At 41.5% G+C, this 23,411-nt stretch overlaps 1 protein-coding gene across 1 annotated transcript in view; it reads right to left on the reverse strand.

The window, feature by feature from the left end:
- Positions 1–23,411, reverse strand: part of fw (furrowed) — a 524,942-nt gene that overhangs the window by 74,433 nt on the left and 427,098 nt on the right. Inside the window, exon 8 of the mRNA XM_067146533.2 lies at positions 22,763–22,912. Within this exon, the coding sequence (XP_067002634.2) occupies positions 22,763–22,912 (150 nt within the window). The remainder of the gene's footprint in view (positions 1–22,762; positions 22,913–23,411) is intronic.

The raw sequence follows: 23,411 nt of genomic DNA on the forward strand, positions 1-23,411 counted from the left end.
TTTTGATTTGACACCCGTAGGCGACCTGCGCGTCGTGAAGAGAATGAAATGAATGATGAAGACGACACATACACCCAGCCCCCGTGTCAGCGAAATTAACAAATTATGGTTAACATTCCCGACCCCGCCGGGAATCGAACCCAGGACTTCTGAGACAAAAGCCAGCCCGCTAACCGTTAAGCCATGGAGCCGAACTTTAGGCCGGAATTCATCATCTTGAGAGCATTGTAACACGCGCCTTGCAACTGTTATTCAAATTCAAGTTCTGTTCTCTCGCAGTGGACTCAGATGATGATGATAATGATGATGATGATGCCAACTCTAACCAAATTTCAACTTCCTTTCATGCATAAGATTTCAGAGATTTCGGGGCATTGGTTTATGACACACTCTATTGGTCGAAGGTCCGTGTGAACCTGCCCTTCGTACCATATTTCATCAGGAAGGTTTCGGTATAAAATTGAAAAACACTATTAAATAACAACTGGTATTTGCTATATTTCCATATATTTTGGTTGTCTCCTTCGAAGGTGATTGCCACTCCGCTATATAGGATGTTGAAAACAATTTGCCCGCTTTATATGAGAGTTAAAGGGTTGGCCATAGGCCTACTGATAAATAATTTGAAAAAAATCGATACCTCTCGCAGTTGTCATTTTATTTGCTGCTGAAGTTAGCCAATCAGATCGCTTCGTGGGCGAATTCAAATGGGCTTTGCGAGCAGTGTTACTAAATCTGCTCGCCAGCCATGTCGGGAAATCGGCATTAAACACACCGTAGATTTCAGACGGTCTCGCCGTGCGATTCTGTCAGCTCGGAGGTCCGTGTTCAAATCCCTCCCGTGACCAAGTTTTTCTTCGATTGGTGCTCTCAAGCCGGTCTAGGTTTAGCAGTAACGCCTCGCAAAGCCTATTTGAATTCGCCTGCGAAACCATGTGATCGGGTGGGGGCGGTAGAATAACACCCATGGTATCCTCTGCCTGTTGTAGAGGTGACTAAAAGGGAGCGTGGATTGACGACCACGGGGCTCTTAGTTGAGTCCTAGCATTGCTTCCACTTTCTTGTGCCAGGCTCCTCACTTTCGTTTATCCTATCCGACCATACTTGGTGAACTCTTGTTCTTTCCGACCCCGGCGCTATCAGGTTCCGAGGGCTAGGAAGTCTTTCATTTTCACGCCCTTCGTGGCCCTTGTCTTGTTTGGCAGATACCTTCATTTGTCGAAGTGTCGGGTCCGTTCCTTTTCTCTCTCTCTCTCTCTCTCTCTCTCTCTCTCTGTTTACTGTAGTGTCATATAGAGAATGGTTCCCTAGTTGTACTTCCTCTTAAAACAATAATCACCACCACCATCTGGCTAACTTCAGCACCTGATGAAATGACAACAGCGCGAGATATCGAATTTTTCAAATTATTTATCAGTATGACGAACCCCCTGACGTTCGTATACCCGGTTCGCGTTATTTCCGACCAACCTGTATATTCCCGTTTGCGTCACTACGAGCTCCTAACATGAGTACCAACTTATTATATTTTCTTAAGAAGCAAACTTGTAGTATTACGTGACCGTTGGTATTGTGATCATAGAAGCGGAACCTCCAATTTTACTTTTCATTCTATAAATCCCATGTGCATTGCCTATGATTTGAACTACAGCTGCCTTGGTGATGATACTCAGCTATAACGTTACCCCTATCCTGTCTTTTTCGTACGCTTCGATGGCAAATTACGAAATTAGTATCTGATTTGGCTTCATCATGCACACTTTCCGCCCTTTAGGTATACCTAAGCAATAATCCAATTGCCTTCTCTGCTTTTATTGTATGTTGCTATTACACTCCACTTCTTCCTGGCCGTTTTCCCAATGTATTGGGGTGGCAACTTGATGTGATGCGGACCTGTTTTATGTTCGGATGCCCTTCCCTACGTCAACCGAATGTGGAGGGTTGTATTCACTATTGCGTGTTTCTGTGCAGGTTACCAGTGTGATGTGTTATATGCAGATTCAGAGAAGTGTATTAAGACTGGCTCAAACACCCGGTCCCCAAGCTGAGGTAATCAACAACTCGCAGTTAAAATCTCCGACCCGGCCGGGAATCGAACCTTGAGCGCTCTGAATCGAGGCCACAATGCTGACCATTCAACCAAGCAGCAGGACTAAATTGCTTTTCTTTGATAATCACTGGAGGGCAAATCGCCAGGTTCTCGAGACTGCACTTTAAAGGTTCAATCAAAGATCAGTCATCACAGTTGAGAACAGCGCCTCTGACAGTGTGGTAGCGGTACTGGTACGCATGTAGAGCATGTGAAGAATGGGGGAATCATTTTTGGTAACAAAGTGACTCACACATGAATACAATTAGATGATTTGTTTACTGGAGAAATTAAGGTCTGGAAAAATCAATCAATCAATCAATCAATCAATCAATCAATCAATCAATCAATCAATCAATCAATCAATCAATCAATCAATCAATCAATCAATCAATCAATCAATCAATCAATCAATCAATCAATCAATCAATCACCACTGATCTGCATTTAGGGCAGTCGCCCAGGTTGTAGATCTTCTATCTGTTGTTTACCTAGTTTTTTCTTAAATGATTGCAAAGAATTTAGAGACTTATTGAACATCTCCCTTGGTAAATTATTAAAATCTATAACTCCCGTTCCTATAAACGAATATTTGCCCCAATTTGTCCTCTTGAATTCAAACTTTATCTTCATATTGTGATCTTTCCTACTTTTAAAAACACCACTCAAACTTATTCGTCTACAATGTCATTCCACGTCATCTCTTCACCGACAGCTCTCGGAACATACCACTTGGCCGAGCAACTCGTCTCCTTTCTCCTAAGTCTTCCCAGCCCAAACTTTGCAACATTTTCGTAACGCTACTATTTTGTCGTAAATCACCCAGAACAAATCGAGCTGTTTTTTTTTTTCAGTTCCCGAATCAAGTGATCCTGTTGAGGGTCCCATACACGGGAACCACACTCTAGTTGGAGTCTTACCAGTGACTTATATGCCCTCTCCTTTACATCCTTACTACACCCCGTAAATACCCTCATAATCATGTGCGGAAATCTATACCCTTTGTTTACAATCCCCCTTATGTGATTACCCCAATAAGGATCTTTCCTTACATACTGCCAGAAAAAAAAATTAATACACCTGGAAAGACATCGATTTTGATCCGATGACGGCAGATGTCACCTGGGGGATAGTAAGTGTACTGATAATAGTTTCAACGTCGTCCGCCAACAGATAGCGTAGTGACTTAGCTGCCAGAGCGCCATCTGCGCGTATCCTTTAATAGGGGAATGTTTACAGTCATAAGGCTCAGTGTGATGTAAACGTGTGAAGCAAACATGCGCCATGCCACGGAGACGCACTCGTGCTTCCTACAGCCAACTGAGCTAGTTTGACAGGGGTCAAATTGCGTCCTTCTGAGTGGCGGGATGGTCCTTTCGGAGAATTGCCTCTCAAGTTCGACGTGCTGCGTCAGTTATGCAACGATGCTGGGTGCAATGGTCACATGAAAATTCTCACACCCGTAGACGAGGTTCTGGACGTCCACGCAACACAGACGTCCGCCAAGATCGTCGTATTGTAAGGGCAGCAGTGGCAGATCGTACAGTTACCACAGCAGAGATAAGAGGGTGTGTGAACCCAGAAGTGTTATTGCGAACTGTTGCCAACCGGTTACTAGCAGTGGGACTGCGGGCACGCACACCTCGAGCCTGTCTTCCACTCACGCTACAGCATCGACGTGCACGGCTCGACTGGCGTCGTCAGCGGATCACTTAGAAGATGGAATGGCGGGCCGTGGTCTTCAGCGATGAAAACATATTCTGCTTGCACGCAAGTGTTGGTCGTTTGCGCGTATGACGTAGACCTGGCGAGCGCTGTCTCGTAGAGTGCATTCGTTCAAGACACACTGGCACCACCCCAGGCCTTACGGTCTGGGGTGCGATAAGCTACAACTCTCGTTCACCTTTGGTGTTTGTGGAGGGAATGCTGACCATCGCTCGGTACGTGCAGAAGACCCGTTCTTTTGCCATTTTTGCAACAGGAAGGTGATATGTTATTCCAACAGGATAATGCTCGCCCACACACTGCGCGTGAAACTCAAACTGCTCTGCAAGACGTGCAGCAACTTCCCTGGCCAGCACGATCTCCGGACTTGTCTCCCATCAAGCACGTATGGTATATGATGGGACGACAAATGACACGTGAGACTCGTCAACTCACAACTCTTGCAGTACTACGTGAACAGGTCAAACAAGCGTGGAATAAGACAGTATTCGCCATCTGTAGGATCGAATGGATGCCAGAATCAGCGCCTGCATTGCTGGCCGTGGAGGATACACCACGTACTAATATGGGTGTTTCAGCATGGATCGACACCTGGTACCCAGTACCGCTTGAGCTATTGATCTGTACTCCATATGCACTGCTTCAACAACAAATCTTGAGTGAATTGGAAAACTCTAAGAGGGTGTATTAACATTTTTTCCAGCAGTGTATTAACACCTAGGTACTTACAGTGATCCCCATAAGAAACCTTCACCCCATCAACGCAGAAATTAAAACTGAGAGGACTTTTCATATGAGTGAAACACAGAGCGTGACTTTTAACGCTGTTTATGATCATACCATTGCCTGCTCTCCATCTCACAACATTGTCGTGGTCTTTTTGCAGTTACTCATAATCTTGTAACTTATTTATTAGGCCTACTCTATACAGTATAACATCATTCGCTAAAGCTTTATCTCTGATTCCAATTCTTTACTCATATCATTTATATATATAAGAAAACATAAAGGTCCAATAATACCGCCTTGAGGAATTCTCCTCTTAAAGATTACAGGATCAGATCATGCTTCACCTACTCTAATTCTCCGAGTTCTACTTTCTGGAAATACAGCCACCTATTCAGTCACTCTTTTGGCTAGTACAGTTGCACTCAGTTTTTCCATTAGTCTTCTGTGATCTACCCTATCAAATGCCTTAGATATGTCAGTTGCGATACAGTCCATTAGATCTCCTGAATTCAAGATATCTGCTATATCTTGCTGGAATCCTACAAGTTGAGCTTCAATGGAATAACCTTTCCTAAACCCGGACTGCCTTCTATCGAACTAGTTATTAATTTCGCAAACATGTCTAATATAATCAGAAATAATGCTTCCCCAAAGCTTACATATAACACACATCAAAATGACTGGCCTGTAATTTGGGATAGATTCTTCATGCAAACAGTAATCAAATAAGTACTTCAGATATGGTACTATATCCCAACCCACTGTCTTCAGTATATCCCCAGAAATGTTATCAATTCCATCTGCTTTTCTAGTTTTAAACTTGCGCATCTTATTGTAAATGTCTTTGTTATCGTACATAAATTTCAATACTTCGCCAGTATTAGTCACTTCTTCTCTCTGGACATTATCCATGTAATCAATTATCTTTATTACTTCTCACTGAATTCCTCTGCCTTCTGTAGATCCTCACATACCCACTCCTCTTTTTCCTTAATGCTTCCTGGAATGTCCGTATTGGAACCCGTTTCTGCCTCAAAATACCTTTACATACCCTCCCATTGCGGGAAACAATTCATCATAAAGACAACTTTCACTTGAATAAGAAGTGCATCTTAGTTTTATTAAAATATCGAAGGAGAATTGAAGGCATGGTCGGAGAATGATTTGTTAGTACAAGTGCATTGTTTATATCAGTACTGTAAACTGATACTCTTTTCCCTGATATACATATTTGGTAAATGCTGTATCATGAGATCGTGTATTACGGTACCTAGTAAGAATGCCATCACTCTTCGTAATGGAACGAATGCAAGTGATTTACGTCAATAACTCGGAGGCTTCGTGGACTATTCCAAGGAAGCATTTCGGACCTGAAAATGAAAATCCTCAGCCTGTTTCCAGTTTCAACCGGGTTAGGAATGGAATGAAAGGAGCCCCCATCTAGCGGCGAAGATAGGAACTTTGCCGGCTGCCAAAGCCTATCGTACTCATCTAGGGCAGTGATCAATGACCGACAGATGAAATGAAACGATAATGGAGTGTTGCAGGCATGAAAGATGACTGATAAAACCAGAGTTACCCGGAGAGTAACTTATTCCGTCTCCGCTTTGTCCAGCACAAATCTCACATGGAGTGTCCGGGATTTGAACCACGGAGCTCAGTGGTGAGGGGCCGGCGCGCCACCGCCTGAGCAACGGAGGCTCAATTTTGGATGTATACTTCCCAGTTTATGCGTTGCCATTACCACAAAGCATACCACACAAACGAAATTAAAGTACGTGATAATTATTTACAGGAATCCTCTACGTTGTGGTTTAGTTATTCTACTAATGTGAAGTGTACGAATAAGTTCTTAAAATCCGAAGGAAGACCTTTAACGCCAATAGACCTACCTCCTGGACAACTTGTTTGCTTATGCCAAAGCAGGCAAGAAAAAAAAGAATATAAAAGAATTTGTGGATCTTTCCCCTTCGGCCCACTATAACGAAGGGGAATTAGGGATTGGAATAACTTATCAAGGGAAATGTTCAATAAATTTCCAATTTCTTTGAAGTCATTCAAGAAAAGGCAGGAAAACAACAGATAGGGAATCTGCCACCTGGGCGACTGCCCTAAATTCAGATTGATTGATTGATTGATTAATTGATTGACTGAAGCCCTATAATTGTAACGTTGTAACTAAGGTTGCAGTACATGTGTCTGAAATAATTAGCCGTGGTCTCATGAATCGTATTTTTTTCCCTAGCTTCCCGTATTGTGGATCAGTGCTGCGTCTTTCTTGGGTTCTGACTACAGGAAGTAAAACTCTCTTCATAAAACTATGTATTTATGTCTGATCAAGTAAGATGTGACGAAAATATTCAGGTTTAGCACAAGGCAAGCTGGAGGCATTTAACTTTACAGTTAGAAGTACTAACATGTTAGTTATGTTCACATGACTGTCCCACGCTAACCACGCGTGGAGTGTCAGAGCGAATGACAAAATGTCAAGTACAGTTGGGCAGAGAATTTTCTACCGATCAGACAATTCAACATGTATTTAAGCAGTTATAAAAACGTTTTAGAGTGTAGTATCCAGTAATACAATTAAGATGCATGGTCAAATTCGGTCTTAGAGTTCTTTTTTTTCTTTTTACGTAGCAATGCCAGGAATACTCAAGGGCTTATAATATGTGAGTTGTATAGTCACTCAAAAAAAAAAAAAAAAAAGGATGGGTGCATGGTATTGCATGTTGCTCGCATTTAATACTCTATCGGATTTAATTGTTATCGGTATCAAAATATTTCGCCTCGCATGTACCTTGATACAAACCTTGTGAATATCCACAACAAACATTATATGTTCAGTTGTTTTTGAGAAAAGTGTACTTATTCAATTCTATGCGCTCATTCTTCTTTGAGCGATTGACGACCACAAGGCACCAGCTGAATGAAAATTCTTCCGCTTGCACTTACTAGTCTCTTCTCGTTAATATTTCTGTCCAATCAATCTGTTCCTGCTCTACTTCTTTTCCAACCCTTATTTGGTTTGCGAGGAATTTAAATTCCTTAAAGATTTCCACTGTGCTAGGCGACATAACTTTGAAATGAAATGTCGTATGGCTTTTAGTGCCGGGAGTGTCCGAGGACAAGTTCGGCTCGCCAGATGCAGGTCTTTTGATTTGACGTCCGTAGGCGACCTGCGCGTCGTGATGAGAATGAAATGATGATGAAGACGACACATACACCCAGCCCCCGTGCCAGCGAAATTAACCAATTAAGGTTAAAATTCCCGACCCTGCCGGGAATCGAACCCGGGACCCCAGTGACCAAAGGCCAGCACGCTAACCATTTAGCCATGGAGCCAGACGACATAACTTTAAACACTTGTTTCTCAAATTTAAAATTATAAATGTACCATTTTCACAGTAATTACTCAAGTAAGAGCTATGCATTCTTCAGGATTTCTTTCTTTAAATAGGAGAATGTGAACCTTAAATTATTTCAATATGCATATTAACACGAAAACCATGGGTCATTATGCATTGTACAGTGCTCGTAAAATAGAAATTGAAAATTGTGATTCTAAGCGACTACCACCCTCACACATTAGTTTTCGGAAATAAATGGTCCCTGAACATCTTGCATACCAAAAACCAACTACGTACAGCCACTCGCAAAATAATTCGTACGCGCTCGTCATGCGAGGACAATAGCCAATAGCACCAATACAATAAAGAAGTTAATTGTAAACAAGTAATGGTATGTTTTATTTTCTATCTGAACATCTGAGGACATAATTTATAGCACCCTAAGCACTGGCATTTGGAACAAATAAAAACCAATCGCACTGCTTGCAGAAAAGTCACGTTGCAAAAGTATTCGTCCACAATAAGATCTCACGGAATGTTCAGTCATTTTCGAAGTATCAGTAGCGTGTCGAACGTCCTTTGTAATCAATAACGGCTTGAAGGCGTTTCGGCATGGATGTCACCAGTTTTTCTGTCACTTCCGGGCCTATTTTGTGCCATTCTCCACGAACTATTGCTTCAGCGCTTCTTTATTTGGAATACGCTGCTTGCTCAGTTTACATTTTAATTCCGCCCATAAATGCTTTATGGGGTTTAAGTCTGGGGACTGGGGTGGTGTCTGCAGCACATGAGGTGCATGGTAGAGTAGCCATTCCATAACAACTCGAGCAGTGTGCTTAGTGTCATTAACTCACTGGAAGAAGTACCCACTATCAAGGCATAATTTTGCTACGCTGGGTGTTAATTGTTTTTCAATATATTCAAATACATCATCTTATCAATCCGTTCAGGTATCATACGGCAGTTGCCTACCCCAGCCGATATTCACCCCCTACCGTTATGGAACCTTCTCCATATTTTACGGTTGTTGCAGATTTTGACTTTGGAGCTCGGCGTTCTCGTTTCTCCATACACGTCGCTTTCCAGAGCAATTAAATAAAAGAATTTGCTCTCTCTCCGCAAACAACAAGCGTTTCCAAAATGTTGGTGGCTTCATAACGTACTGTCTGGCGAATGGCCGCCTGTTCTTACGGTTCACCTCACTTATCCAGGGCTTCTTCCGGCTTGTAGGCCCCTGGAAACTAGCTCTGTGTACACGTCTTACGGTGTCGGTGCTAATGTTCTTCCCAATGGAGGTTTGTACTTCTGTTCGAAGCACAGATCCAGACACATGGGGATTTTTCTGGACGTTGCGTATAATGCTTCACTCTCCGCGTGCTGTCAGCTTCCTTGGCCGCCCAGTTCTTGCTCTGTTGAGTACAGTTGTACCGGTCTTGTATCGCTGAATGATGATACTTACGACTGTAGTTACGCGGCATTCCTGTTTTCTCAGCAATTACTCTTTGCGAATTACCAAGCTGGTGGAGTTGAATAATTCATTGGCGTTCAACAACAGTTCGTTCCCTTATCTTACCCATTGTACTCGGGGCATGCACAAGATGTTGACTCACTGACATTGTCCGCATCACTGATGGACTGAGCTTGGTGATGTGTCACACTTCCTCAATGCTCTGTTCGTTATACAAGACAGTGCACAAGGCGGGACGAATACTTTTACGTTGCCATTTCCTACCCCAACCACACTCATTATTTTTTATTAAAGAGTATTGTCGTGCAAGAGATATATTCTGCCGGTATTATTGTACGTACTGTATATATTGCATATTTGTTTCTGAACGTACCCGGAGTCTTGTAATGTATTTTCGGTGTTCAACATATGAAAAGGACCGATGTACACTAAAAAAATAATTAAATGGCTTATGGCTTTTAGTGCCGGGAGTGTCCGAGGACATGTTCGGCTCTCCAGGTGCAGGTATTTTGATTTGACACCCGTAGGCGACCTGCGCGTCGTGATGAAGATGAAATGATGATGAAGACGACACATACACCCAGCCCTTGTGCCAGCGAAATTAACCAATGATGGTTAAAATTCCCGACCCTACCGGGAATCGAACCCGGGACCCCTGTGGCCAAAGGCCAGCACGCTAACCATTTAGCCATGGAGCCGGACGATGTACACTAACACTGCCGTACTGTATAGGTCTCTAATATATCCATATCCATTATTTTTTAAACTTTTAATTTATGTTCATTGTATCTACCGGTATAATAAAACGTTCTAGCTTAGAATTAAAACTGTTGCAATGTGTAACGGGTAACTCCATTTTATTTTTTTCTTACTCTGGTCATATTCCTTCCAGAGTACCTATCATTAATTTTTCAGGAATTTATTATTAGAACAGAAGCTTTTGATATGTTAAGTTACAGAATTTTTAAAAAAATATATACTAATCGTATGGCCTCAGCTACCGTGTGCTGACATTTCAATTTGACGCCATCTGGCTGTCTGCTCGTCAATGTCAACGTTCTGTTTTACTCTAGCCCTACTAGATGGCAGGTCGAGTAAATAGAATCACTTTTGGGCGTCTATGGCTGAGATTTAATTAATTTTGTCGGGTAAACACCAAATGGTGTCACCAGAGATGTTTTAAATGATCAGCCTCAGCTACCGTGTGCTGACATTTCAATTTGACGCCATCTGGCTGTCTGCTCGTCAATGTCAACGTTCTGTTTTACTCTAGCCCTACTAGATGGCAGGTCGAGTAAATATAATCACTTTTGGGCGTCTATGGCTGAGATTTAATTAATTTTGTCGGGTAAACACCAAATGGTGTCACCAGATGTGTTTTAAATGCCGATATCGAACGACATGGAGTGAATAATGGACTTTCTTCCGCCCTTCAAAATTCCGACTACCTCTGCCGAATGCTGAAGATGAAATGGGTAGATCGAATCACGAATGAAGAGATACTGAATCGAATTGGTGAGATGAAATCGATTTGGCTAAATTTGACCAGAAGAAAAGATAGAATGACAGGACACATCTTAAGACAACCAGGACTTGTTTAGTTGGTTTTTGAGGGAAGTGTACGTGGTAAGAATGGAAGGGGTAGACCAAGGTATGAATATGATCAGCAGATTGTAGCAGATGTAGGATGTAGTAGTTACGCAGAAATGAAAAGGTTAGCAGAAGGTAGGGTGGCATGGAGAGCTGCATCAAACCAGTCTATAGACTGATGACTCAAATAACAACAACAACAAGTTATTATTATTATTATTATTATTATTATTATTATTATTATTATTATTATTATTATTATTTCCCTAGTATGCCTCTTCAGTTACCTCCAGGCTATCTATGACAGTTGTCGGTGGAGCTGTGGAGGATTAAAGCAGCCATCGGGCTGAATACCCAACATGCATTATTATTATTATTATTATTATTATTATTATTATTATTATTATTATTATTATTATTTCCTGTTTACTTCTATCGGTGTTAATTGATGCCGGATTCCGGAATTTCGTTCTGAAGAGGGGTTTGCAACAATTATTCGTACGCTGGGAAGTGGGAAGATAGGTCTAACAGAGTTTTTGTTTTCTTTCACGTCGCACCGACACGGGTAGGTCTTAAGACGACGATGAGACAGGAAAGGACTGGGAGTGGGAAGGAAGCGGGCATAGTCTTAATTAAGTTACAGCCCCAGAATTCGCCTGGTGTGAAAATAGGAAACTACGGAAAACCATCTTCAGATTTGCCGACAGAGGGGTTCGAATCCACTATCTCCCGAATACTGGATACTGACCGCACTTAAGCGAAAGCAGCTACCGAGCTCAGTCTAACAGAGATTGATCACTCACTTTGTTGAAGCTTTAGGGTACAGTTGCCAATTATTATTATTATTATTATTATTATTATTATTATTATTATTATTATTATTAACTGTAAACATTGTTGTTGTTGTTGTTTGAGTCATCAGTCCATAGGCTGGTTGATGCAGCTCTCCATGACACCCTATCCTGTGCTAACCTTTTCATTTCTACGTAACTATTGCATCCTACATCTGCTCTAATCTGGTTGTCATATCTTGGTCTACCCCTACCGTTCTTACCACCTACACTTCCTTCAAAAGCCAACTGGACAAGTCCTGGGTGTCTTAAGATGTGTCCTATCATTCTATCTCTTCTTCTCGTCAAATTTAGCCAAATCGATCTCCTTTCACCGATTCGATTCAGTATCTCTTCATTCATGATTCGATCTATCCATCTCACCTTCAGCATTCTTCCGTAACACCACATTTCAAAAGCTTCTATTCTCTTTCTCAGTTAGTTATCGTCCATGTTTCACTTCCATACAATGCCACGCTCCACACAAAAGTCTTCAAAAACATCTTTCTAATGCTTATATCAATGTTTGAAGTGAGCAAATTTCTTTCCTTAAGAAAGCTCTTCCTTGCTTGTGCTAGTCTGCATTTCATGTCCCTCTTACTTCTGCCATCGTTAGTTATTTTACTACCCAAGTAACAATATTCATCTACTTCCTTTAAGACTTCATTTCCTAATCTAATATTTCCTACATCACCTGCCTTCGTTCGACTGCACTCCATTACTTTTGTTTTGGACTTATTTATTTTCATCTTGTACTCCTTATACAAGACTTCATCCATACCATTCAGCAACTTCTCGAGATCTTCTGATGTCTCAGATAAAATAACAATATCATCGGCAAATCTCAAGGTTTTGATTTCCTCTCTTTGGACTGTGATTCCCTTTCCAAATTTCTCTTTGATTTCCTTTACTGCCTGTTCTATCTAAACATTGAAAAGGAGAGGGGACAAACTGCAGCCTTGCCTCACTCCTTTCTGGATTGCTGCTTCTTTTTCAAAGCCCTCGATTCTTATCACTGCAGACTGATTTTTGTACAGATTGTAGATAATTCTTCGTTCTCGATAACTGATCCCTATCATCTTCAGAATCATAAATAGCTTGGTCCAATAAACATTATCGAATGCCTTTTCTAGATCCACAAATGCAATGTACGTGGGCTTGTCCTTCTTGATTCGATCCTCTAAGATCAGACGTAAAGTCAGTATTGCTTCACGTGTTCCTACGTTTCTTCTGAAGCCAAATTGATCTTCTCCCAACTCAGCTCCAACTTGTTTTTCCATTCTTCTGTAAATAATACGTGTTAAAATTTTGCAGGCATGAGATACTAAACTAATGGTGCGGTAGTGTTCACACCTGTCAGCACCGGCTTTCTTGGGAATATGTATAACAACATTCTGCCGAAAATCGGATGGGACTTCTCCTGTCTCATACATCTTTCACACTAAGTGGAATAACCGTGCCATGTTGGTTTCTCCTATGGCAGTCAGTAATTCAGAGGGAATGTCATCAATTCCAGGTGCCTTGTTCCTATTTAGGTCACTCACAGCTCTGTCAAACTTTGACCTCAAAATAGGGTCTCCCGTTTCAGCAGCATCAACAGCCTCTTCATGTTCCAGAACCAAATTATCTACATCTTTACCTTGATACAACTGTAGGATATGCTCCTGACATCTTTCTGCTTTGTCTTCTTTCCCTAGAAGTGGCTTTCCATCTGAGCTCTTAATATTCATACAGCTAGATTTCCTTTCTCCAAAGGTTTCCTTGATTTTCGTGTATGCAGCATCTACCTTTCCCAGGACCATACAATCTTCGACATCCTTGCACTTCTCCTTCAGCTATTCTTCCTTAGCTACCTTGCACTTTCTATCCACTTGATTCTTTAATCTCCTGTATTTTTTCTGCCCTCTTCACTTCTAGCATTCTTGTATTTTCGTCGTTCATCAATCAGGTCTAGTATCTCCTGAGTTATCCACTGATTCTTAGTTGATCTATTCTTCCTTCCTAACATTTCTTCAGCAACCCTACTGACTTCATTTTCCATGACTATCCACTCTTCCTCTATTGCGCTTCCTTCGGCCTTTTCATTTAGCCCTTGTGCAACATGTTCCTTGAAACAATCCCTCACACTCATTTCTTTCAACTTGTCTAGATCCCATCTTTTTGCATTCTTTCCGTTCTTCAGTTTCTTCAAATGTAAACATTATTGGGTATAATTTCTGAGATAATGGCTCATAATCGCGTGTGAGGAATTTTATATCTTAATTAAAATGTGTTGTTTATAGGAATGTGTTATCCATTGATTTCATAGCAAGTGTTCATTAGTAGGTATTATTTGTCCGACTCCTTGGCTGAATGGTTAGCATTTTACTCGCGTCTGATTAATTTATCTACGTAGGGAACTAGGTGTTCGTATTCATCTTAGCACACACGTCTTCATTTACATGCAACCAACCACCAAAGAAACACACGATAGTGAACATCCCTCCCAAAAATGTTGACGTCGGGGAAGGCACCTGCCTTAACTGGGCTTAATCAATTTTTTTTGTCTTTATTTGGTCAATTTCTATATAACCAGCGAAATCAATCTATTTTATCTAATCAAGGCACTTGGGCATCATACTGAATATGCTTCCCGATTGAAGAGCATGAGTTATTTAGAGATCAAACAAGAAAAAGATGGAAACATACCTTTAAATCCACTCTTTATATTTACCACGAAAAAGGATTTATGTATAGCCTATTTTGTTCTTTTCAATCAATCAATCAATCAATCAATCAATCAATCAATCAATCAATCAATCAATCAATCAATCAATCAATCAATCAATCAATCAATCAATCAATCAATCAATCAATCAATCAATCAATCAATCAATCAATCAATCAATCACTCAATCAATCAATCAATCAATCAATCAATCAATCAATCCTGATCTGCATTTAGGGCAGTCGCCCAGGTGGCAGATTCCCTATCTGTTGTTTCCCTAGCCTTTTCTTAAATGAATGCAAAGAAATTGGAAATTTATTCAACATCTCCCTTGGTAAGTTATTCCAATCCCTAACTCCCCTTCCTATAAACGAATATTTGTCCCAATTTTCGTTTCTATTCAGCCTTTCTTCTCGCACTGCTATACACTGAGTGGCGAAAAGTCTTGGGCAGACACTGAATATGATGTTAATAACGAGTTGCTCCTCCGAGAGCCCTTGCATCTTGCACTGCTAGCCACAATTGGTCTTGTGTAGTTGGTGCGGGGTTAATGGAGCGTAAACCAGTATCGACAGCATGCCTTAAATGCTCGATTGGATTAAGGTCGGGGGATCTAGAGGGCCAGTCCTTGGTCGTAACTTCACTGGAGTGGTCCTCCAACTACCTACGTGCCACCACAGAGCGGTGATATGGTACACACAAGCACAGAAATGGTGTCCCGGTATAAACAAAGCATGCTATACCCCCACCTCCACTCTTAACGCATAGCTGCTGGTAGACAGCCCGCTACAAGACTGTTGTGATTGAAATGAGCACAGTGGTGGATGTATAGCAGTACTCACACTGTGACTTCAGCACTACCCGTTCACTCCCTCCCCTCTTTTTCGGTACTGGAATGGCCTTCGACACTACCCCTTCGCTCCTTCTCTTCCTTTTTTGTACTGGAGTGGGGCAGTGTTGATTGTTTACGTCGGGACACCATTTCTGTGCTTGCATGTACATTGTCCTGTTGAAACGTGGCATCTCCATCAGGGTACTCTAGGGCCAGAAAGGGATGCAGATGGTTTGAAAGAATGTCCACATAACGTGCACCTGTCAGCGCTCCCTGCACCCGGACAATGGGGCCTAATTGCGACCATGAGAACGCCGCCCAGACCAGAACTGAGCCACCACCCGCCTGGACACAACCTTGTTGATATGCAGAATCCATAGCTTCATGGGACATACACCACAATTTCACGCGCCCATCAGTTCGATACAACTGGAACTTGTATTCATAATGTTTCAAGATGAAAAATATGTTCTTTTTCGAGATTCACGTATCGCGAACGCAGAATTGCTATAGAATATTTCATAACATGACGTTTTTGTCCATTCATTTTTTTTGTGAGTTTGTATTACACTGAGTGGTCAAAAGTCACGGGAAGGGTGTCCCATCAGAAAATATGCCATGTAGGCCTATTATCCCTGAGCGTTGCGGCTAGCTGCGGCGTAACTGAGCAGTCTGTCACAGACACCAGTGCCGTGAAGATGGCAAAACTTCGCGAGTTAACCGACTTTGAATGTGGGATAATCATCGGCGCACGGCGCATGGGTCATAGCATTGCGACGATTATACGCGAATTCGACGTCAACAGTGTCGAGAGAGAATGCTACCACCCGCGTAAACTGCCGCACGGAAAGACCACAGGTGTTTAACGAACGGACATCACGTCATACTAGGCGCTGATATTCTGCATCATTATGGCAAGCCTGATGAAGGAGGTATTGTTAAATAAATAAATAATATGTAATAACATGTAATAAAAGGAATTTCTTTCAGACCTCTTGCATGTAACGTCACAGTCTGTATTATTTCTCAGAAAATTTCCATCTCGTGTTATGCAGAAATACTCGTTGCTTCCTAAAGTGTTGCTTGGATGAAATATCTGTGAATTCTTTTTTTATTCAGGACCACTTGTAGGTAAGATTATGGTGGGAGTAAGAAGGTTATTCTGTATTGGGCGAGACCACGTGAGGTGAATGACAAAGACAAGACAGGTGAAGATAATGCGTAGGACAAAGTAGAGGCCATGCTAAGGGTATACGAGTTCCTAATTAAGCCATAACAACGGAAGATTCCATTATAGTATTTATTTTAATATTTGCTGTTTAAAATATCAACATTTTGTATTATGTAAAACCAGTGTGTAGCGGAAGATTGCCCCGAAGACAATATTATTTCCTTTCGAAGTATAATTTATTATATTACGTTCCACTGTATATATCATCTGCGAAGAAAGCAAAGCAGGCCATGAAGGGCTGTTGAGGAATGAGAGATAAAGGCCTCTACAATATCTAAACTCAGCACCAAGCGGGGTAGAGGGATTAGTCCCATCTCTGGCCATCGTTGTTCCCAGGAATTATTATTTATTACTAGCTGTACCTGTACTTCGCTACGGAATTCTATAATGCATACAGAATTCTAGATGAAGTCGTGTACACGTTGATAATAAGATTTTATTAAATTGCTTAATAATATGGAGGTAATTAAAAATAACATTTTAGACGCCTTCGCCTTCAGTACCATTCCATCCAGCGAGAATAAAATTATTTATAACCTAGAGACTGGAGTTCCTTATTCATCGACTTGACATACCGATTTTCATTAAATTATGTTCACCCATTTTCTCGTGGCTCGGCACTGATATGGACATAGCAACAAAAATCGAATTTCATGAATATCTCTGTAATTATTATTATTATTATTATTATTATTATTATTATTATTATTATTATTATTATTATTATTTTGCTAGTGGATTTACGTCGGACCGACAGAGATAGGTCTTATGGCTTCGCTACGGAATTCTAAAATGCATACAGCATTCTATATGAAGTCGAGTACACGTTGATAATATAGAGGTATTTAAAAATAAAATTTTAAACGCCTTCGCCTTCAGTACCATTTCATCCAGCGAGAATACAATTATTTATAGCCTAGAGACTGGAGCGCCTTATTCCCCGACTTAACATACCGATTTTTATTCACTTATGTTCACCCATTTTCTCGTGGCTCGGCATTGATATGGACATAGCAACAAAAATCGAAATTCATGAATATCTCTGATATAGTGGCTTTACGTCGCACCGACACAGATAGGTCTTATGCCGACGATGGGATAAGAAAGGGCTAGGAGTTGGAAGGAAGCGACCGTGGCCTTAATGAAGGTACAGCCCCAGCATTTTCCTGGCGTGAAAATGGGAAACCACGATAAACCATATTCAGGTTTGCCGACAGTGGGATTCGAACCCACTATCTCCCGGATGCAAGCTCACAGCCGCGCGCCCCTAACCGCATGGCCAACTCGCCCGGTCTCTGTATTATCACAGGTGGTACGGTAAAATGTATATGACATAAATAATATGAGATTTAATTTTATATAACTTTAGTTATGTAGTATTTATTGATAGAACCACTAATAACATACATAGATTTTGAGAATTAAATTTTAGGCCTTCCCCTAAACTAGCATTTTACTCAGTGTGAATAAAATTATTTATAATCTAGATTGTAGCGCCTTATTCCCCGACTTAACATACCGATTTTCATTAAATTCTCTTAAGCCATTTTCTCGTGATACGCGTATAGACAGACAGACAGACAGACAGACAGACAGACAGACAGACAGACAGACAGACAGACAGACAGACAGACAGACAGACAGACAGACAGACAGACAGACAGACAGACAGACAGGAAAATTAAAAAGTGAACGACTGATACAGAAATACCATTCTTTTTTTAAAAAAACTTCTGAGCATTGTACAGACAAATCCGTTATTTAAGCTCTTTAAGTCTTTAGGCTTTTTCAATCGTGAAATTACCAGCGTTTCGCCCCAGTGTAGAAGTGGGCTCATCAGTTGGAATGCTACACCTTTCCAAGACGCTGGCGCTAGTGCACCGTTGAAGACACCTCTACAAGCCTCTTATGTAGGACACTGCAGTTTTAAATCTGTTATTTGATACTTGTTTAACGTCGGACTAACACATGTGTCGGTGCGACGTAAAGCAACTTGGAAAAACAAAACGACAAAAAAAAAAAAAAAAAAAAAAAGGAAGAAGGAAGGGTGGATGGGAAAGGGCTATGACTGAGAAGGTAACGGCCGTGTCCTTTATTAAGGTACAGTACCCAAAATTTAGCTGATGTAAAAATGAGAAACGCCGGCTCCGTGGTGTAGGGATAGCGTGCCTGCTTCTTACCCGGAGGCCCCGGGTTCGATTCCCGGCCTGGTCAGGGACTTTTACCTGGACCTGAGGGCTGGTTCGAGGTCCACTCAGCCTACGTGATTAGAATTGAGGAGCTATCTGACGGTGAGATGGCGATCCCGGTCTAGAAAGCCAAGTATAACGGCCGAGAGGATTCGTCGTGCTGACCATACGGCACCTCGTAATCTGCAGACCTTCTTGGCTTCCTAGACCGGGAACATCAGTGACTACCCTGATCCTCAAACGCAATCCACAATCCGTTCTCACTACGGCCCTGTTGCTAACATAAATGCCTCTGAACGGCAACATATTTTCCCCTCAATACTCTTGTCATATGCGTTCTCTATATCTACGAAACACAAATATAACTGTCTATTCCACTCGTAGCATTTTACAGTTACTGGGCTCGTACTAAAACTCTGGTCCTGACAGCCCCTCTGTAGACTGAAACTTGACTGGATTTCATCCACCTTACTTTCATTTTTTTTAGAGTTTTTTTTTTTTTTGCTAGGGGCTTTACGTCGCATCGACACAGATAGGTCTTATGGCGACGATGGGATAGGAAAGGCCTAGGAGTTGGAAGGAAGCGGCCGTGGCCTTAATTAAGGTACAGCCCCAGCATTTGCCTGGTGTGAAAATGGGAAACCACGGAAAATCATCTTCAGGGCTGCCGATAGTGGGATTCGAACCTACTATCTCCCGGATGCAAGCTCACAGCCGCGCGCCTCTACGCGCACGGCCAACTCGCTCGGTTAGAGTTTTCTTTACGTCGCACCGACACAGATGGGTCTTATGGCGACGATGGGATAGGAAAGGCCCCAGCATTTGCCTGGTGTGAAAATAGGAAACCACGGAAAACCATCTTCAGGGCTGGCGATAGTGAGGTTCGAGACCACTATCTGCGGGATGCAAGTTCACAGCTGCGCGCCTCTAACCGCACGGTCAACTCGCCCGGTAACTGATTTTCAACCACTGATCGCACCCTCCTTTACAAAACGCTAGTGAACACACTGCCATCAATGAAATATCTCGATAGTTGTTGCAATCCTTCCTATCCCATTGCTTATAGACAGGTGCAATTATGGTTTTCATCCAATCAGAAGGTACCTTACTTACATTCCATGCTAATCCTATCACTCTGTGAAGCCACTTCATCCCTGCCTTCTTACTATTTCACTTCAGGTCTAATTTCATGCATTTCGGCTGCGTTATGACACTGTAGTTTCTTTGCCATCCTTTCCACTTCCTCTAGAGTAAACTTACTAACACCATTGTTCTCCTCCCCACGAACCCGCGACTTCAACAGAAATATTTCCTTTTCCTTCCATCTATGCAGTGATTCCCTGGGACCTACTATGAGTTCACCAAATTTGCCCAGAAAACTGTTCATTTCCTTTTTCCCTCCCTCCCTCCCTCCCTCCCTCCCTCCCTCCCTTTCTTTCTTTCTTTCTTTCTTTCTTTCTTTCTTTCTTTAGTACTGTCCAGAGAGGTTTCGCTACTGCTTAATCAAGTCTTTCCAGGTTATTGTCAAAATCTTCCCAGGAGCTCTTCTTGGATTGTACATTTATTTGTTTCGTTCTGTTTCCTTCGTCTACGTACGATTCCCTCTCTGCATCAGTTCTTCTTGTTTGGAGCCATTTTTGATATGACTTTTCTACGTTTACAAGCTGCTCTGATTTCATCATTCCACCAAGATGTTCACTTTTTCCCATCCTTAACGCACTCGTTCCTAGGCATTTACTTGCTGTTTTTATTATAGCATCCCTGTATGCCACTCATAATCTTTCTATATCCTGAACCTATTCACTCTCTATTGTTTTGAACATTTCACTAATAATATCCATGAACTTCTGTCTAATTGCCTCGCCTTGGCTATTCCTTACCCTTGTTTGTCGGTAGACTTATTTCACTTTCTCTATCCTGGGTCTCGAAAAGTTCACTGCAGAAGAGATAGTGGTCTGAATCATCGTAAAACCGTCCAGCTCCATGGTTATATAGTTAGCGTGCTGGCCTTTCGTCCCTGGAGTTCCCGGTTCGATTCCCGGCCACGTCGGGGATTTAACCTTCATTGGTTAATTCCGATGGCTCGGGGGCTGGGTATGTGTGTGTGCCATCTTTATACTTATAAATCATTTATAGGCAGGGCCCCATCCTCACAGACATTCATGTCGCCTATACGGCGTCAACTCGAAAAACTTGGATCGGGCCTCTTTGGAGGCCACACGCCTTTATTATTATTATTATTATTATTATTATTATTATTATTATTATTATTATTATTATTATTATTATTATTTGCCATTTTGCTTTACGTCGCACCGACACAGATAGGTCTTATGGCGACGATGGGACAGGAAAGGCCTATGAATAGGAAGGAAGCGGTCGTGGCCTTAATTAAGGTACAGCCCCAGCATTTGCCTGGTGTGAAAATGGGAAACCTTGGAAAACCATCTTCAGGGCTGCCGACAGTGGGATTCGAACCCACTCTCCCGGATGCGAGCTCATAGCTACGCGCCCCTAACCGCAAGGCCAACTCGCCCGGTAAATCAATATTATTATTATTATTATTATTATTATTATTATTATTATTATTATTATTATCGCGAAACTCAGGAAATAACCGCACATCTCTAACAGATTTTCAAAATTCAAAGTCAGTTATGATACAGACATCATGAAACTGGTACCCCTAACATCCTCATGTGGCAAATACTTGAAGTAACCGCCAATCCCTTACGAGCACAGCAGTCCAGTGAATGCCTCTCATCTCTTAGCTTTCATCTTCCTTCGATTTGCCCATCATCTTCTTATATCCTTTAGTTCTATTTCCGTTTCTCGCAGTGAATTCGCCTATTAGCATTTTACTTTCCTTGCTGTAACCTGACTATGATGTCGCTCCGTATTTCATAAAATGTGTCAACCTATTCCTTATCTGCACCCTCACGTGGTGAATACACTGAGACAATTTTCATCCTAATTCCTCCAACTGCTAAATTTACCCACATCATTCGTTCATTTACGTGCCTAACAGAAACGATGTTGCGTATTATTGTGTTCCTGATGAAAAGTCCTACCCGACACTCTGCCCATCCCCTTTTCATATCTGTTAAAATATCTTAGAATTCTTATCTCTTCCTCTGTATCCCTCCTTACCCAAACATCGTTGACTACTAACACATCCAGATGCGTCCTCTCTGCTGACTCAGCCAGTACTACATTCTTTCGTCCATAAACCCCATTAATATTGATAGCTCCCACTCCCACCGATTTCCATTTCGTTCGCCAAATTGTTTTCAAGAAGTCCATCGCCTGTTAGGTAGAAGTAGGACTCCGTTACCCATAGGTCCGAAGCTTGCTTAAAAAGGTTCTGAGCGTGCTCGGTAAAATTTATATGAAGCAGGATGCTACCCTACTTACCAGTAAGGATCTCTCTTCGAACAGGTTAGGGACCAACTATGGATTGTATAGTCCCAGCCACCTGAGCACACGACTCGGAACATGTCCGAGATGCCCAATCCTACCCCAGTAGTAGCCTATCCCAACTCTCAGGACCACTTACTAGGCTACTCAGCCGTTGACCATGGTTCACGAACTAGGACGTGACTGTAGTAACCCACACCATGAACCATTTAAATGGAGAAATAGTACAACCGGACCACCAGATAACCAAACCAAATATCTATTTATCTGATATGTTTTATATTTATTCATTTTCATTATTATGTCATTTAATTTTGTTGTTATTCGTTAAATAGTCAAAGTAAATACAATTCGAACCCATATTCTCTCGAGATAAATCCTGGAGTTCTCTTTAATTTACTAGAGATACTTTTCTTAGACTATCACAAAAGTCAAATGAGATCTGTTTGTCAAGATATTACGCGAAAAGTAATAGCCTATTATTTCGTAACCAAAAATTACAGTGGCCTAAGTTCGAGAGGAATGTAGTGGTAGACAATAGCAGTGCTATTGGAAGTCGTTGCATTAGCCAAATTAATTAAGGAAGCTGTCTGTGAAATACTCACTGTGCTGGCAGATCCAGTGCAGGTAGTCCAGGTTACAGCCCACGTCATTCCAGAGCCAGTTGCGACCTCCGTCCAGAACTACGCAGTTCTGTTCGCCATTGTAGTTGTTGGGTTGGTCTTTGCCCCAAGCCGGCTTCCCTACAAGGTCCCCTGCAATCACAATAATAATAATAATAATAATAATAATAATAATAATAATAATAATAATAATAATAATAATAATAATAATAATAATAATAGTCCTATAGGAAAGGTAACTCATATGGAAAAGGGTTTATTAACACCAAGAAGGACTGCAAGAAATGAACATTATGGAACATAGAACCCGTTGCAGAAATTTGAGGGGTTCGACGAACCATAAACAGGGACAGATAAGAAACAACATTGGACGGATGAAAAGAAAGCAGCCGCAAGCAAGATAATTAGGTATTGAATACTGGTGCCAAAGAAAACTGAAATCATTAAGAATTATTTACGTGGTCCCTAGCTGGCCAAAATCGATTCAATAATAATAATAATAATAATAATAATAATAATAATAATAATAATAATAATAATAATAATAATAATTGTACCGGGGGTACACCTTCTCCGTCTAGCTAATTGGGATTAAGGACAATTAATTCTTAAGGGAAAGGGAAAGTTAATT

Source organism: Anabrus simplex, chromosome 4 (assembly GCF_040414725.1).
Source record: "Anabrus simplex isolate iqAnaSimp1 chromosome 4, ASM4041472v1, whole genome shotgun sequence".
NCBI classification, from domain to species: domain Eukaryota; kingdom Metazoa; phylum Arthropoda; class Insecta; order Orthoptera; family Tettigoniidae; genus Anabrus; species Anabrus simplex.